The 18,774-nt window shown below is 42.7% G+C and overlaps 2 protein-coding genes and 1 pseudogene across 2 annotated transcripts in view; 1 reads left to right on the forward strand and 2 right to left on the reverse strand.

The window, feature by feature from the left end:
• ATG14 (autophagy related 14) overlaps positions 1-3,243 on the reverse strand; it is a 46,107-nt gene extending 42,864 nt beyond the window's left edge. The window contains exon 1 of the mRNA XM_002753930.6: positions 3,015-3,243. Coding sequence (XP_002753976.3) covers positions 3,015-3,235 — 221 coding nt within the window. The 5' untranslated portion in view covers positions 3,236-3,243. The remainder of the gene's footprint in view (positions 1-3,014) is intronic.
• Positions 3,244-6,501: 3,258 nt separating this feature from the next.
• Positions 6,502-18,774, reverse strand: part of TBPL2 (TATA-box binding protein like 2) — a 30,115-nt gene continuing 17,842 nt past the window's right edge. The window contains exons 6-7 of the mRNA XM_002807237.6: positions 18,527-18,621; positions 6,502-6,791 (exon numbers count right to left, since the gene is read on the reverse strand). Of these exons, the coding sequence (XP_002807283.3) occupies positions 6,715-6,791; positions 18,527-18,621 (172 nt within the window). The 3' untranslated portion in view covers positions 6,502-6,714. The remainder of the gene's footprint in view (positions 6,792-18,526; positions 18,622-18,774) is intronic.
• On the forward strand, positions 14,717-15,200 carry LOC108593485 (large ribosomal subunit protein uL23 pseudogene; annotated as a pseudogene).

The raw sequence follows: 18,774 nt of genomic DNA on the forward strand, positions 1-18,774 counted from the left end.
AGATGGTGACAAGTGCTATGGAAAAGATAATAAAGCTAGTTAAATAGGGAAGAGGTTGGCATTTCATTTCATTTTGAGTTTTGCTCTTATTGCCCAGGCTGGAATGCAAGGGCATGAACTCGGCTCCCCTTAATCTCCGCCTCCCGGGTTCAAGAGATTCTCCTGCCTGAGCCTCCCACATAGCTGGAATTACAAGCATCCACCACCATAGCTGGCTAATTTTTTGTCCTTTTAGTAGAGACGGGGTTTCTCCATGTTGGTCAGGCTGGTTTCAAACCCCTGACCCCAGGTGATCCACCCTCCTCCCAAAGTGCTGGGATTACAGGCGTGAGCCACTGCACCTGGCCAAGAGGTTAGCATTTTAATAGAAGGATCAGAAAGAAGTCTCTCTAATGTATGAGCAGGCACCTAAAAAGAAAACAAAGGAGGCAGCCTTGAAGATTTCTGAGAGGAAAAGAGTTCCTGGCTGTCTGAATACCATTACAAAGGCCCTTAGGAAGGAGTATTCTTGGTATGTTTGAGGACAGACAAGGAGGCCACAGTTGCACAACAGAGCCGGTAAGGTAGAAAACAGGCGATTAACTCAGAGGAGGAACAGATAATATAAAACTTTGGTTAAGGACTCCAGCTTTTACTTTGGGTAAAATGAAAAACCACTCGAAGATGTGAACAGAGAAATGCAGGGGTAGCATAACTGGCTGCAATACAGAAATTACATTAAAGGGGGAGCAAGGATGGAGGCAGAGACATCAGAGGCAATAATTTTATGTTTCTGATAGATAAGACCAGGTGATGGTGAAAGGGTTAGATTTAAGTTTTGAAGAGTTGATGGGATTTGTTGACGGGACTAAATAGAGTGGCTTAAGAGAGGAGATAAGGAGAACTGAAAGGTTTTTCAGCCTGAACCCAAGGAATAATGAGACTGATATTTACTGGGTTGGAATGAGCATGGGAAAACAGATTTATGAGGAAAAATAAGGAGTTCAGTTTGCCATATTAAAATGGAAATACCTATTACAAAATTAAATATTGATGTTGAAAAGGCAGCTATTTTCTGGACTTCAGAAAAGTTTAGGTTAGAGATATAAGTCTAGCAGTTTTTTTTTTTTTTTTTTCCTTTTTTGACATGGAGTCTCACTTTGTCACCTAGGCTGGAGTGCAGTGGCAAGATCTTGGCTCATTGCAACTTCCACCTCCTGGGTTCAAGCGATTCTCCTGCCTCAGCCTCCTGAGTAGCTGGGACTACAGATCACATGCCACCAAACCCGACTAATTTTTTGTAATTTTAGTAGAGATGAAGTTTCGCCGTGTTAGCCTCAGTGGTCTCCATCTCCTGACCTCGTGATCCACCCACCTCTTGCCTCCCAAAGTCCTGGGATAACAGGAGTGAACCACCGTACCCAGACAAGTCTGGCAGTCTTAAGCATATATAGTATTTAAATTATGTGAATAGATCTAGGAAAATGTGTAGCAAGAGAAGAAGGTCCAGAAATAATAAATACCCAATTAACTCCATCAGTTTGACATTTCCATCTCATACCGAGTATTCTTATAACCGGTTTAACTTTTTTTTCTTTTTTGAGATGGAGTTTCGCTCTTGTTACCCAGGCTGGAGTGCAATGGCAATCTCGCTCACCGCAACCTCCGCCTCCTGGGTTCAGGCAATTCTCCTGTCTCAGCCTTCTGAGTAGCTGGGATTACAGGCACTTGCCACCATGCCCAGCTAATTTTTTGTATTTTTAGTAGAGACAGGGTTTCACCATGTTGACCAGGATGGTCTCTATCTCTTGACCTCTTGATCCACCCGTCTCGGCCTCCCAGAGTGCAGGGATTATAGGCGTGAGCCACCACGCCCGGCCAACCGGTTTAATTTTGAAAGCTATCACTAAATAAGCAGTTTCTAAAATCATTAGGAGGACCAATAAGAGCAACAAACTAAAAAGATTCTGTCATTCAAATCTCCTCAAAAGAGAAAGAAAAAACTCCATCCACAATCACATAAATACTAAGAACTCAAAACATTCCCAGATAGAGGATAAGGTCTAGTGGTTAGGTGCGGGTACATAGGTCCAGGCTGTCTAGATTTTAATTCTTGTTCCTACACTTATCTTTGTGGCCTAGGTTAAAACACTTACTGTACAACTTCCTTAGCAGTAAGTTGGGGATAAGTTATTGCGTTGATTTAAATGAATTAATACCTGAACTTATATGCTCAGAATGTTAGCTGTCTTACTATCATTGACACTAAGTTGTTAAAACAGAAGCTGAGAGTGGGAGAACCTACAGCTAATCACACTAATTTTTCAATTTTCTTAAGCAAAAACTTGTAGCTCTCTGTTCAGATTTCGAAATGAAACCAAAACATGTTCCTAATGCAATTCTCTTAACTAAAGGCATGCAGCTCCCAGTCTGAATTTTAAAACAAGGCCAAAACACGTCCCCAAATTCCTACGAATCCAAAATAATCTTTAGAAGCAGGGAAAGGAAAGGGGAGTTAACAGCAAGCCGTAATTCACAAATTAGAGTACACAAATCTAATAACAAACTCCATCTTCGAGAGACTACCAGGCCCAAATCCCGCTAAAGCAGTTATTTGATTCTTTTACTCTCTCCTCTAGAGAATGAATATATATGTGCTTTCGAAAATAGAAAGCCAAGCTTTTGAATGGAAGTACATACAGCAAAGAGCTGGGAATCCAACTCAATCTCAACAACAAAAGAAAACTTCTCCAGAGAGTCACCACTTACTCCTTCTTTCCCCAGTGACCAAGAGCACCGGGGGGTCAAACTTCTCTTGGGTAATTGATGGGGAAACAGCGGCCTTCCCTCATCAGGCCCCTACGCAGTCCCCCGGTAGCAAAGCGCCGGTGCAGAGCAGCTAGCTACACTCCCTCGCTCTTCCTCCTCTCGCTAGGATTTGGTGCACGGAAGGGGAGCCCCAAGTTCCAGCCTTCAGCCGCCTGCCTGGAGGAGACACAGCAGAAGAAACAATAGGGCCGTGACGGCCGCCGTACCTCTCCCGGTCGCGGCCGTCGAAGTAGACGAAATCGCCGCTCTGAACGCATTTGGCGCAGGTCAGCCGCCGGCGTGTAGTATTGCAAAGCGGACAGCGTTCTACAGCCACGTACAACCCCTCCGCGTCGTCCACGGAATCCACCAGGTCCCGGGCGAGCGGCCGGGGCCCGCAGCCAGGAGCCTCCGGCGCCTGGGCTCCCTTCCCACTGGGAGACGCCATGATAGCCTGAGAGCAGAGCCAGTCACGTGGGATTTTGTTTTCAACCGGGTGCATTCTGGGCCAGGAGGAGGGGCCTGGGGTAGGCCGTCTGGGATCCCGGAGAGCCCCAGGCCACGCCCCCGGACCCCTCTGCCGCCCCTGGCGCCTGTCAGAGGCGCCGTTGTTTCTCCGATCTGCTGCGGGGCAACAGGTGCTGAAGCAGGGAGAATTATATTAGCGGGGCGAGTCTGCCAAACAAATGTCATCATCTGCTGGCTCAGGCTAAAACTACGAATTAAAGCCTCAAACTTGTGCAGAAAATTCTAATACCATACTCTAAGGCGTCTGGGAAAACAGAATGGGAGCGGAATAGGGGAATTTAACTTGCTGTGGATGCTTTTAAATCTGGATAAAACTACAGCAAACACAGTAGGGTGAAAGGGCAGGGTCTTGGAAGTAGGTTGAATTTTGGCTCACTCGCATGCTTAATAGCTGTGGCTTGGAGCAAGTTCCTTAATCTCTCTGCTCCTGTTTCCTCAGGTTAAATGGATAGGATTATAGTACCTAATGCAGTGAGGATTAATAAATATGGTTAATAGTTTTGTAGTTTACCAATAATAGTGAAAACCAAAAATGAACTTGCAAAATCAGAATTGTATTATTATGAAAAGTTAATCTGGCTAACGTACCTTCCCTACCCTGGGCCCTACTCTAAGAGAAATTGAACTAGGTAGATAGGTAGGACTTCCCTTCAAGTTTGTTATTTTTTTTTGAGACGGAGTCTCGCTTTGTCGCCCAGGCTGGAGTGCAGTGGCGCTATCTGGGCTCACTGCAACCTCTGCCTCCCGGGTTCAAGCGATTCTCCTGCCTCTGCCTCCCGAGTAGCTGGGATTAGAGGCTCACGCCACCACCCCTGGCTAATTTTTGTATTTTTTAGTAGATACAGGGTTTTGCCATGCTGGCCAGGCTATTCTCGAACTCCTGATCTCAGGTGATTCGCCCACCTCAGCCTCCCAAAGTGCTGGGATTACAGGTGTGAGCCACCGTGCCTAGCTCCCTTCAAGTTTCTTTTGGGGGGCAGGGATATTTAAGGTGGTGTGTTGACAGAATCAAGAGTGATTAGTATTTGAATATGCCTCTAAACTACAGAGAAAAGAAGTGGATTCACGGGTCAGATTAAATAGACCAGCGAGGGCCAGTTGCGGTGACTCATGCCTGTAATCCCAGCACTTTGGGAAGCTGGGGTGGGTGGATCACGAGGTCAAGAGATCGAGACCATCCTGGCCAACATGGTGAAACCCCGTCTCTATTAAAAATACAAAAATTAGCTGGGTGGGGTGGTACACGCCTGTAGTCCCAGCTACTCGGGAGGCTGAGGCAGGAGAATCGCTTAAACCCAGAAGGCGGAGGTTGCAGTGAGCCGAGATCGTACCGCTGTGGCCACAAAGCGAGACTCCGTCTTTAAGTAAATAAACCAGTGATTTTCAAGGATTTTACTAGGCTATCCACTGATAAACTGCCCTGACTTCTCTCTATAGCCTGGATTTCTTTTTCAACTTCCATACCCAAAGATTCAGAACTGCTAACTAGGTATCAAGTAACATTCCAGGACACCACAAAGTTAAAAAAAAATTGTTAGAAACTGACCTCTACCTCCCCACAAACCTGTTTTCTTACCTTGGTGAAGGACATAATCACTGATGAGTTACCGCCAAAGCCGTGATTCGCGTTAGCCCGACCCTCCCTGTGAATCTCCACATCACCATCAAATGCTGGTGATTCTAAAGCTAATTAGGTCTTGAATCTGAGCTCTTTGCTCCTGGTCTTCTTAATCTTACCCAGTCTTTTTAAATACAATCACATAGGATTACAACAGCAAGCAAAAGCAAAAATTCTTATTTTAGAATAGAGTTTATACTAAACTTGAATGGTTCCTCAAAGTTTAAAATCTTTAAGTGACCATTCTCTGATCATTTAAAAAGGATTATTTTTTATTTATTTTTTCTTGAGACAGCGTTTCACTCCTGTTGCCCAGGCTGGAGTGCAATGGCTCGATCTTGGCTCACCACAACCGCAACCTCCACCTCCCGGGTTCAAGCGATTCTCCTGCCTCAGCCTTCCCAAGTAGCTGGGATTACAGGCATGCACCACCATGCCCAGCTAATTTTGTATTTTTAGTAGAGACGGGGTTTCTCCGTGTTGGGCAGGCTGGTCTCCAACTACCAACCTCTCAGGTAATCCGCCTGCCTCGGCCTCCCAAAGTGCTGGGATTATAGGCATGAGCCACCACGCCGGCCTAGGATTATTTTTTAAGGTCTCAGACTTAGGTTTCATTTGTATTCACACAGAATCCTTCACAGTGCTTAACACTGTTGATTAGGCATAATCACAACAGATGATCGGGATCAACCGTTCAATATTTTAAAAGGCAAAAAATATACAAATTAATTCCTATTCTGCTAGATATCACAGCTAGTACCTAATTTACTCAGTTATTTGAAATTCCTACGCGTTGCTATATATTTTCAGAGAACCCATATTAATGTATTACTTAGCATTAGAGCACTGAGGTTTTTTGGATACAAAATGTAGTTTAAATATTTCTATTTCTTAGGGGAGGTGGCACCACTTCTCAATGAAGACAAACATTTGTATAGTTCAGAATGGTTTTCTTTTGACACTTATTTTGCCAGGAAGTCATAGGGAATAGGTTCCAGCAGCCCAGGCTCCTCTCCTTTGGTTCTCACATAGTGTACTTCTCTGGATGGAGCAGGCTGGTGCTTCAGTTGAACTCAGACACCTCACGCTTTGACTTGTTTTTCTGATCATTTACCTTCACGGTTTCAGGAAATGAACTTGGCTCTTAGAGTGCTTAGTATACTCATTATACATATTCATTCTCTTGGCAAAAATCTTGCCCTTGTTTACAACAATGCCAAGAGCATGCTGGGTGACATTGTAGAGTCTTCCAGCTTTGCCGTGGTAACATTTGTGGGGCACTGCTTTTTGAAAAGCACCCATTCCCTTAATGTCTACAATATCACCTTTCTTGTAGATTTGCGTGTATGTGGCCAAAGGAACAGCTCCATATTTTCTAAAAGGCCTAGAGAACATGTATCAGGTGCCTTTCCTCTTTCCCTTTGTGTTCATCATTTTGGCAAATTACTGGATGGTGGCCCTTCTGGCCAAAAGGAAACGCTTTGAGTCTTAATGATGCTACAATATCATTCTAGTGAGACCCTAAATCACTCAAATTTTGAAATGTTTTTGTTCAATTTTTAAAATAACACAGAAAAGTCATTTTGAGTAAGTTTTCTTCAATTCGTAGACAGGTTACTTACATAGTAATGAAATAAGTAATGTACTTGGAACATCTACAATCAAGTAAGTAATATACTTGGAACATCTACAATCAAAGGTAGAAGAATCCAGCTGTTTCTGTGCTGGGCATACACACATATTCAAACCAGAATAATGTGAGATGTCGAATGATGATACACTCAGGCTTTTTTAAAACCTTTTAGAATAGGATAGATGTTTTCAAATGCTTCACAGATCTCAGAACGTTCTTTGGCACCTGTAAAGAAATCCAGGTTTATATTATTTTTAATATAAAAAATACGAAAATTTACCTAAACACTAAAATTTCATTGTATCATCTCCAGTTACTTTTAATATGATGACATGTCTTTAGCTCTACCTGAGAAATGGCATTTATTCCAGGTAAATAATTTGGCAACTACAGCCATATTTCTACAAGACACAAACTTTAGAGCAGAGTTTTCTAGAACTTCTCTGTGGGTGTCATCTTTGCTCACACAGTAATCAGTGTGAAATGTGGAATGTCATCTCTATGTGTGCCACAAATATGACCTCAAAGTAATTTCATCAGCACCTGTGGGCACTTAGCTATCAGCAAAACGGACTTCCTTTGATCCACCTCATCTCTAGTTACATCTCAATTCCCTAATATTGACTAACAGATTAAGACAAACAAGCTAGAATTGGGAAGGGATTATTAGAGGGGAAAATTGTGCTACTGTGACTGGTAAAGCCTTAGGTTTCAAGAAATCGTAAATCATAGCTGCTCTAGGAATCACAGGGATAAAAACATGAATCACTCCACCCTTGAAAAATTATTAGTCAGTCCCTACTCATCTCTCACCACCAACAACCGACGACCACCACCACTACCTCCACCTTACAGATGATGCAGGCACATTGTGCTAAGGATCATAGATTGGTACTACTTATGTTTCCATGGAGCTTCAGCTAATCAGGACACTATTGGGAAAAGTAGCAAAGGAGAAAGGACTTACAGAGTGCCTACATAAATTGGTTACGATTAACATAAAAACAAGGAACAACAAACTGTGGATGGCCTCAGGAGGCCTCTCAGGAGGAAGGCCTCTTCAGGCCTCATGTTCCAGTGCAGGCGGACCTCAGCTCTGTTACCATAAACACTGTGCTCAAGGATGTAAAACTCCTTGTAGCACTATGACATAGCCATACTTGTAGGCTCCTGGTAAGGCCCACATTTCACCAGCTGCACATAGATAATAAGTTAAAGATAACTACATGTTCTTATTTGTGAAACTCTCAAATGGTCACTGTTACCAACCTTTAGAATGATACACCAGTTCTGGCTGGCTGACTCACTCCACCATCACTCCACCCCTACGCTATAGATCAAAGTGATTGTAATCAATAAACAGTGTGGATGATCAGAGCACGGGGCCTTCACTGCCTCCTCCAGACTAATAAAGTGATGGCCCCCTGGTCCCACTGTCTCTCTTACTCTGTCTTTTTCTCATTCCTTTGTCACCACTGAACTCAGGGTACCCACGGGTGATGTAGGGCTGGCTCCCTACAGATACTAATCGGCTAATCTGGTATTTTGTGGGCTGGAGGCAAGGAAGGAAGAAAGGAGGATAATGAAAGGATTATAATAACTGTTAGCATGAAGAGAAATGGAAAACAGTTTTAGCTGATAAAGACTCTTAAGAACTATAAAGTATCTGGGCGTGGTGGCTCATGCCTGTAATCCCAGGACTTTGGGAGGCTGAGGTAGGTGGATCATGAGGTCAGGAGATCGAGACCATCCTGGCTAAAAAAGTGAAACCTGTCTCTACTAAAAATACAAAAAAATTAGCCAGGCATGGTGACACATGCCTGTAGTCCCAGCTACTTGGGAGGTTGAGGCAGGAGAATTGCTTGAACCTGGGAGGTGGAGGTTGCAGTGAGCCAAGATTGCACCATTGTGCTCCAGCCTAGACAATAAGAACAAAACTATGTCTCAAAAACAACAACAACAACTATAAAGTACATTGCTCTTAGGAACATATGATGATTCAGCTGTGGAAAATAGTTTGGTGTTTCTTTAAGTTAAAGAATTACTGCGATCGGGTGTGGTGGCTCACGCCTGTAATCCTAGCACTTTGGGAGGCTGAGGTGGGTGGATCACCTGACGTCAGGAGTTCGAGACCAGCCTAGCCATCATGGTGAAACACTATCTTTAAAAAAAAAAAAAAAAAAAAAAAAAAAGAATTACTACATGACCCAACTATTTCACACCTTGGTAAATACTCCCCAAACTGAAAACAGGTACTCAAAACAATATGCACTTTCACTGCGACACAATTCACAATTGCCAAAAGGTGGAAATAGCTTAAATGCCCATCAATGAATGGATGAATAAAAATTTATACTGTAGCCAGGCACAGTGGCTCGCCTGTAATCCCAGCCTTTGACAGCCAAGGCAGGTGGATCACCTGAGGTCTGGAGTTCAAGACCAGCCTGGCCAACATGGTGAAAGCCCATCTCTACTAAAAATGCAAAAAATTAGCCGGATGTGGTGGTAAGTGCCTGTAATCCCAGCTACTTGGGAGTCTGAGGCAGGAGAATTGCTTGAACCCTGGGGGTGGAGGTTGTGGTGAGCCGAGATTGGGCCATTGCACTCCAGCCTGGGCAACAAGAATGAAACTCCGTCTCAATAAATAAATAAATAATAGTGTAGCTGGGGCTGTATTCCCAGCACTTTGGGAGGCCTAGGCAGGCATCACCTGAGGTCAGGAGTTCAAGACCAGCCTGTCCAACATGGTGAAACCCCGTCTCTACTAAAAAAAAAAAAATTAGCCAGGCATGGTGGCAGGCACCTGTAATCCCAGCTATTTGACAGGCTGAGGTAGGAGAACTGCTTGAACCTGGGAGGTGGAGGTTGCAGTGAGCAGAGATCATACCATTACACTCCAGCCTGGGTGACTCTTTTTTAAAAAAAAAAAAAAATATATATATATATATATGTGTGTGTATATATATATATGTGTGTGTGTATACACACACACACACACGCACAATAGAATTACTCAGCCATAAAAGGAAATGAAGTGGCCGGGTGTGGTGGCTCACGCCTATAATCCCAGCACTTTGGGAGGCTGAAGCGGGTGGATCATGAGGTCAAGAGATCAAGGTGGTCAACAAGGTGAAACCCCGTCTCTACTAAAAATACAAAAAAATTAGCTGGGCATGGTGGTGCACACCTGTAGTCCCAGCTACTCGGGAGGCTGAGGCAGGAGAATTGCTTGAATCCAGAAGGCGGAGGTTGCAGTAAGCCGAGATTGTGCCATTGCACTCCAGTCTGGGTAACAACAGCGAAACTCCGTCTCAAAAAAAAAAGAAAGAAATGAAGTACACATGCCACAACATAGCATGTTTTTTAGGGTCATCTAAGTGAAAGAAGCCAGACACAAAAAGTCACACGTTATAAGATTCTATGTATAAGAAATAACAGAAGAGTGAAATCCATGGAGACAGAATGCAGACTGGTATTTGCCAGGAGCAGTGGGGTGAGGGAATAGCAGGGAATGGTTTAATGGTACCAGATTTCATTTTGGAGCAATGGAAATATTTTAGAACTAGGTAGAGCCGGTGGTATATTCACAAAACACAACCAGCTACTAAATGCCCCTGAACTGTTCACTTTAAAATGGTTAAATTCATTATGTGCATTCACCTCCAAGATTAAATAATCAGGGATGAAGTCCTTATAAGCTTAATTTTTTGAGAAGTATGGGTAGGTATGGTGGCTCGCACCCGTAATCCCGGCACTTTGGGAGGCCAAGGTGGGAGGATCCCTTGAGCCCAGGAGTTTGAGACCAGCCTGGGTAACACAGGGAAACCCTGCCTCTATAAAAATAAAAAAAGAAAAAAAAATAAAAAGAGAAAAAAATAAAGAGAAGAGAAGCTATTTATTCATTGCCAAAAAGTTTACTATCTGTAGGTTTCCATCTTCAAAGAGTTGGTATGGGAAGGAGAATGAGTGACTGACACAGATAAGAGAAACTATACTTTTGGGGTAGGAATAGCCACAAGTTTCAGCACATTTGTGGTTCTAGCACCAAAATTTTCATTTCTACGAAACCAATCTCTTCAGAAACAATGAGTTGATGAGGAAGCAGGAACCTCTGCCTCTGGATTTATGCACTTTTTGAGCTTCTAGCTGCATTTGACTGGAACAAACTTGTTAGCAGACAGTGAAGCATAATAGGTACAGCAAACACACATGCCCCTCTCCCAAAATCCCCAAAACCAAGGTTCTGCTTTTCACATTTCATTGAGGAAAACCATCCAGGTCCAGTATTTTGGAGAACCATGAACTTCACTTTTCCTTAACACTTTTGTATGAAAAAAATTATAACTAGGAGGGGGTACAGCTCAGGGGTAGAGCATTGGACTGCAGACCAAAAATCGTAATTAAGAACACTGAATTCAAGCACAAGGAACACACCATCTGGAGGGTCCTGGGAGCACCTTTTCCCAAAAGAGAATGGATGTTTGAGTGATTGTTATGTCATAAAGAAGTGATTTTAGACATCAGAGGGCTTTAAGGAAATTATCTAGTACAATTTCTTCATTCCATAGAGGCACAAGAAACGTATGTTACCTGAACCACACAGCAGCAGCTGTGGGAGGAGAGCTCATGTATCCACTGTTCCTTCCTTTACAGCAAAAGTCAACAAATCACCATTGCCAGTATTTGTAACCGGGTATTAAAATGAGAGGATTTGGTCAATTTTCTTACTAAAATACATGGCTCACACTTGTAGTCCCAGCACTTTGGGAGGCCAAGGTGGGCAGACCACCTGAGGTCGGGAGTTTGAGACCAGCCTGATCAACATAGAAAGACCCTGTCTCTACTAAAAAATACAAATTAGCTGGGCATGGTGGCACATGCCTGTAATCCCAGCTACTCAGGAGGCTAAGGCAAGAGAATCGCTTAAACTCGGGAAGCAGAAGTTGCAGTGAGCTGAGATTGTGCCACTGTACTCCAGCATGGGCCACAAGAGCGAAAACTCCATCTCGGAAAAAAAAAAAAAAAAAAGAGTTTAAGGGACCCTAAATTGGCCTCATAGTCTTTTAATAATCAAACCCCCCAATCTGTAGTACCAGACTCCAATTAGATGACCCTTGTCATTTTTTAAAAGACATTCTTGCTCAGTCACCTAGGCTGGAGTGCTGTGGCACCATCTCAGCTCACTGCCACCTCCGCCTCCTGGGTTTGGGTTCAAGTGATTCTCATGCCTCAGCCTCCCCAGTAGCTGGGATTACAGGCATGCGCCACCATGCACCTGCCTAATTTTTTTTATTTTTAGAGAGAGGGTCTCGCTATCTTGCCCAGGTTGACCTCAGACTCTTGGGCTTAAGTGATCAGCCCGCTTTAGCTTCCCAGAGTGCTGGGTTTACAGGTGATGACTTGCCTTTTAAGCAAAACTTACCATTCCTTTTCTTCAGGCTGTAATGACTGGGGAATAAATACCATTCCTAACTTTGGTGACTTAAGCGAAACTCGTGTGGCTTCGTGCACTAGATAAAAGGACTGGCTTTGAGATCAAACAATATGGGTTTAAGTGCCAGCTCTGCCACTAACTAGCTTTAAAATAACAGGAAAATAAATCACTTAACCACTTTCAGTTTTCTTACTTATAAAATAAGGACAATCAACCTTCCTACAGAGTTGTGATAAGGAGCATGTGAGCTAAGGTTTGTAGAAAGTCCTTTGTAAATCAGGACATTTTATAAAGTCTAAGGCATTTTATTGCCCTAGAGGAAGATACTTCCAGATTAGGGACATTGGAATGGCTAGTCCAAGTACACATTGCTTATCATTTCATTCTGATAAGTCAGCAACATGTAATTTATGTCTGTCTCCCTCAGCAGGGCTGGATTCCTGCCAGATGTGGAGTATGTTAGATTCACCTTTGTTCTCAGCCCACAGCACATTAAAAGTACCTAGTGGGCACCCAAAATTTATTAAATATCTGTCATTTGTCCATAAGTTCATCCCTATGCCTTAGCTACAAATATCAACCTCCAATACTACATGGATTTTCCAATTCTGTTGTTACATCAAGTCATAACTGTACATCTCATTTTCCCAAGTGATGCCACATTTCTGTGTGCCTAAGTCAAAACCTTACAAATCTCTAAAAATAGCATTGTACCACTGAAGTTATTCATTTTATGACATATACCAACTTGCTGTTGGTTGGGGGTTGCTGTTAACAATTGGCAGGGACATCCTGTTGTGTCTCTGGCCCACTCACTGATAAGTCTTGCCATTTTTCTGCTGCCCTCTGACCTACTGATTCCCAAGAAGCACGGATGCTGAGCTGATTGAGAGTGACCCTCAGCAAAATGACCCAGCTTCTTAGTCCTTTATGCTAGAGGGAAATAAGTAAATAAGCATTCTCTTGAAGCCTCTGTCTTCATATTCCTATCATCACAGCAAGGCATCACAGCAAAATTCCAGTCTTTGTCAATGATAGAGAAAAAACCAGGAGAGTGGGTTTTCACCAAGATAATAATAGCTAAACAGTGCCAGGCACAGGATTTTTGCTTCCTTACAATGCTTAGGAGGTAGATTCTATGGTCATTTTGCATATATGGAAACCAAGTTGGAGAACTTACCCAAGGCCACACAGTCAGTAAATGGTAGATTGTGGATTGAAACTGGGCAACTGGTCTCCAGTCCATCCTTTTAGTCAGCACACCTGCTGATCCTCACTCTAAGATAATCTCAATCATTCTTTCAGCTGACAAGGAGAATTAAGGAGTTGCCCAAGGGACCACACAGATGTTATTGTAGACTTCTAAATTGCTAAGGGACAGGGTATGCCCGGCTGCTCAGAGCCCTGCTGCACTGCCGCACACACAGCTGCTTGACACGGTTAAGTTTACTAAGCCTCTCCATTTCACAAGTAAGGAAACCGAGGCATCAAGTGCAATCACAGAGTTAACTAGACCCATGTGAAAGTCCTTATGTAGCACGGTGTCTGTCATATGGGTGCCCAACATATTAGCTCTGATGATTATGCCTGATCTTAGAAGTGGAAGTTGACATATTTGCTGGTTTTGTACATTATTCTAGCAGAACCTAGCTATGCTATTAATTGTCCTGTGGTTTGAGAAAAAAAACATGAGTCCTGAATGTCACGCCAGCCACAGAAAACAAGCATAGATCTAGGAGAACAGTGTACACTGGGCCCAGGTCCTGTTGCTTTCTGCTCGGGACCATGACAGAGTAGGACAGCAGGGCCTCTCTGTTCTCAGCTTACTTGACTATAGTTAGGACATTCAGAAGTAACCTTGAGCATGGTGGCTGTAGCTCTGGCAGCTCATGGAGTAAGACCATTTTACATGGATAAATTATTTTCAAAGACCTGCAAATGGTGTATGATACAAGGGTTTCAAATTGCCGCACATTTGTACTATGGGCATTGGCATTCTATAGTTCCCACCTAGGCAAGAGACGGAATTCATGATTTTCTACAGTCTTACTCATTACAGTGTTGTAACTGCAACACTTTACCACTTTGCCACTTTCTAGGCAAGATATTTATTACTGACATCTTGCTTTCAGAACATCTCTGCAGAGTACTCAGTCGTTCCATGCTACGCTAGGCCACACATGTGTCTCTCCAAGCTGCAGTTTAGGGGCAAGGCTGAAAAGAGACCTCCTTGGTCCCTTTCCTCAGGTGTTCACCTGAAATTAGGCTCTTAAGTTTTTTTGTTTTGTTTTGAGACAGACTCACTCTGTCACCCAGGCTGCAGTGCAATGGCATGATCTCGGCTCACTGCAACCTCCACCTCCCAGGTTCAAGTGATTCTCCTGCCTTAGCCTTCTGAGTAGCTGGGACTACAGGCATGCACCACAATGCAAGGATAATTTTCATACTTTTAGTAGAGACAGGGTCTCGCCACATTGGCCAGGCTGGTCTGGAACTTGGCCTCCCAAAGTGCTGCCATTATAGGCAGGAGCACTGCGTCTAGACAGGCCCTTCAGTTTTTAATCCATTTGCAGGTGAAAAGAGTCTAGAGACACAGGATTAAGGAATAAGGAACACTTGTCTCTAAGGCTGAGGCAAAAATAACCTAAATCATGTAGCTCTAGACAAAATAGTTTCAGATAGTATAGTGTAAAATTATTTATCACCTTTTCACAAGATGGCACTGAAAACGAAGAAGGAAGCTCCTGCCCCTCCTAAAGCCAAAGCCAAAGCGAAAACTTTAAAGGCAAAGAAGGCAGTGTTGAAAGGTGTCCACAGCCCCCCAAAAAAGAAGATCCGCACGTCACCCACCTTCCGGCGGCCCAAGACACTGCGACTCCGGAGGCAGCCCAAATATCCTCGGAAGAGCGCCCCCAGGAGAAACAAACTTGACCACTATGCTATCATCATGTTTCCGCTGACCACTGAGTCCACCATGAAGAAGATAGAAGACAACAACACACTTGTGTTCATTGTGGATGTTAAAGCCAACAAGCACCAGATCAAACAGGCTGTGAAGAAGCTCTATGACACTGATATGGTGTGGCCAAGGTCAACACCCCGATTCGGCCTAATGGAGAGAAGAAGGCATATGTTCGACTGGCTCCTGATTACGATGCTTTGGATATTGCCAACAAAATTGGGATCATCTAAACTGAGTCCAGCTGGTTAATTCTAAATATATGTATATCTTTTCACTATATACATGCCTCTCTGTCAATTTCTGGTTGGGTGGGAGGCCATACACAGGAAGGAACTGTTGTTGTAACTTGCCCACCGCTTGGGCAGGACTCCTGTTCTGCTTATCCTTTTGAAACTCACCCTGCCATTCACTCCTCCATCCTTGATCACCCCAGAGATCTTTGTGACTCGAGTTAGTGTCCTAGGAAAACCAGAACTCAGAGCTTGCCTCCATGGTTGAGGGTAATAAAAAGCTTTACAAGAACACCTTTCATCCCTCAAAGAGGCTGTGTGTGAAACCAGTGCCCAGAGTTTGAAGCACATTAGCATCCATTTCAGGGAAGTGTAGGTTGGCTGGCTTTCGGGTAGCATTTTGTCCTCACACACCCATCTACTATGTCCAACCGGTCTGTCTGCTTCCCTCACTCCTTACCCAATAAAGGACAAGGACTTCAAAAAAAAAATTATTTTTCATTTCAGTAGTAAAGTCATGGATTAACTTTTATTTCACAATATAAGCAGAATTTGGATTTCAGTTAATATATTTCATCCCCTCTTCCAGAAAAGCTATGATCCACATCTTGGAAGAATGGAGAAATTTAAATTTTCCTATTCCGTTATACTTAGAAATTTTTTTTTTTTCCGAGATGGAGTTTCACTCTTGTTACCCAGGCTGGAGTGCAATGGCGCGATCTTGGCTCACCGCAACTTCCACCTCCTGGGTTCAGGCAATTCTCCTGCCTCAGCCTCCTGAGTAGCTGGGATTATAGGCATGTGCCATGCCCAGCTACTTTTTTGTATTTTTAGTAGAGACAGGGTTTCACCATGTTGACCAGGATGGTCTCGATCTCTTGACCTCGTGATCCACCCACCTTGGCCTCCCAAAGTGCTGGGATTACAGGCTTGAGCCACCGCGCTCATGAAAGCTTTCTAAAAGAAATTTGGGGTAAGTGGGAAAGCTGATCTGTATTAAGGACATTTAAAGAAATCTGTAATAGGAACTTTGCCTATACTTGGCAATTTCTACTTTTAAATAAGATTTATCTGTAATGATACATAGCACTTACGAAAGTTTCCTTCCAAAGGACTTGAAAGTGTGTTTCCTTAAGTAAGGTATGTATTTGCCTCTGATATCTATGCTATTCAATTTTGTTGGCAAGCTTTTCTCACTTCCTCTAGGAAATAAAGAATTAAGCTGTACATCAGTCACTAGAGGGTCTTAATTCCTCCAGACTCTAAATTAGTGGCATCTGAGGAATTGTAGTTTTGCTGCATTTAAAAGGTTCTTGGATGCCAAACAAGCTTTCCCCACTTTGTTTTTAATTTTTTTTTTTTTTTTTTTTTTTTTGAGATGGAGTCTTGCTCTGTTACTCAGGCTGGAGTGCAGTGGCACAATCTTGCCTCACCGCAACCTCTGCCTCCCGGGTTCAAGCAATTCTCCTGCCTCAGCCTCCCAAGTAGCTGGGGTCACAGGTACCTGCTACCATGCCCAGCTAATTTTTGTATCTTTAGTAGAGATTGGGTTTCACCACGTTGGCCAGGTTGGTCTCAAATTCCTGGTCTCATGTGATCTGCCAGCCTCAATTTCCCGCCTCAAAATCTTGAAGTGCTAGGATTACAGGTGTGAGGCATTGCACCCAGAAACTTCCCCCACTTTGAAGGCACATTAAATATTTCTTAGAGAAAAGCAAACTACAAAACCCAGAGTTATAAAAGAACAGTTAAAACAGACATGTCGTTCTGCGGGACTCTGAGTTATGAATTAACTTTTCTGAATTCAGGTAATATAAGTCTCAATTTTTTAGATGATGCAAGATTTTATTAAATTCTAGTTTGGAGGAATATATATTCAAGAGAAGCTAAGAAATACAAAAATTAAAGTAATGAGGGGAAATTGGCCCTATTAGACATACCATGAGTATTAAAGCTACAATAGGATAAAGGCAATAGGGTTATAATAGGATAATCTTAGAGCAAAGGCCGAACCAAAGAACAGCCACATATGTAAAAATAAAGGTCAAATGGGGTCATTCAAAATTAGTGAGAAGAATATGTAGTGTTAATTTGGTTGGCTAGCTATTTAGATGGGGCATGGAGATCAGTTTGGCTCAGGCTGCATAAACTTGGTATTCATTACGGTAGAGGAGAGTAAACTGTATAAAAAGACAAAATTAGACAAACTAGCAACTTTCTGTAGGCTGGGCGTGGTGGCTCATTCCTGTAATCTCAGCACATTGGGAGGCTGAGGCGGGCAGATCACAAGGTCAGGAGTTTGAGACCAGCCTGGCCAATGTGGTGAAACCCCATATGATATTCAATTCTCTACTAAAAATACAAAAGTTAACTGGGTGTGGTGGTGGGTGCCTGTAGTCCCAGCTACTTCGGAGGCTGAGGCAGGTGAATCATTTGAAGTTGGGAGGCAGAGGCTGCAGTGAGCTGAGATTGCGCCACTGCACTCCAGCCTGGGGAACAGAGCAAGACTCCATCTCAAAAAATAATTTTTTGGGGGTGATTTGTTCTAAGTACAAAATAGACATAGCCTTAAATGAAAGTCCCATTTCTGAGTGTCCACACTAATAACATAATTTTTCTACAGGTAAAAACAGCCAAACATCTGTTCTTTATAAGTAGCAAACAAAGAAGGAACATTTACCTATCTAACAATGCGGCAGTAAGTTTGATTCAACAATATGTTAGAACAGATTCAGGAAAGGTAGGTCTGCTGGCGAAAGTCAGTCTGCTGCCTGTTTTTGTTAGGTGTGAGCTAAGAATGGTTTTTATCTTTTTCAGTAGTTGGGAAACAATATTACATGACACCCATAAAGTATGTGACATGAAATTCATATTTCAGAGCCCATTCCTTTATATAATGTTCATAGCTGTTTCACACTACAATGACAGTGCTCAGTAATGATGGCAGACCCTGTGGTCCACAAAACCTAAAATAGTGACCCTTTCCAGAAAAGGGTTTGTTGACCCCTGTGTTAGGACCTCGCGTGGCTGTTAAAAGCCTTTATGAAGGGTTTGTAACAGGAAGTTTAAGCCATATCTGTTATCATGGATAATTTTTTTAAAATCAGAATGTAAAGATGAAATACTTAATAAAATGACATAAAAACATGAAAAAAACTATTGTTTTAGGTATTGGGACCCATGGGTGATGTAATTCCTTTCTTATTTTTCATTCCATGTATTCTCTATTAACAAGAATTACTTTACCATGGTGAACAAAGACATTTAAAAGAATAAGCAAAGCACATGCACAGCGATTACATTTTATGAGTCAGAAAATAATCTTAGCACTTACCTGTCAACACAACTTTTCCAGATACAAAGATAAGCAACACAATTCGTGGTTTTACCATTCTATAAATAAGACCAGGAAACAGTTCCGGCTCATAACTGTTAAGATGTAAAAGGAAAATGTTAAAAATAACACTATTCATTTCCTTTCCCATAACATTTAAGGCCCAGTATATTAAAGTGCATATTAAAGCAGTTGTAAATAAGTTAGTTTATCAAAAACCTTTTAACAATCTTGATGAAAAGAGAGTC

Source organism: Callithrix jacchus, chromosome 8 (genome assembly GCF_049354715.1).
Source record: "Callithrix jacchus isolate 240 chromosome 8, calJac240_pri, whole genome shotgun sequence".
In the NCBI taxonomy this organism is placed as follows: Eukaryota; Metazoa; Chordata; class Mammalia; order Primates; family Cebidae; genus Callithrix; species Callithrix jacchus.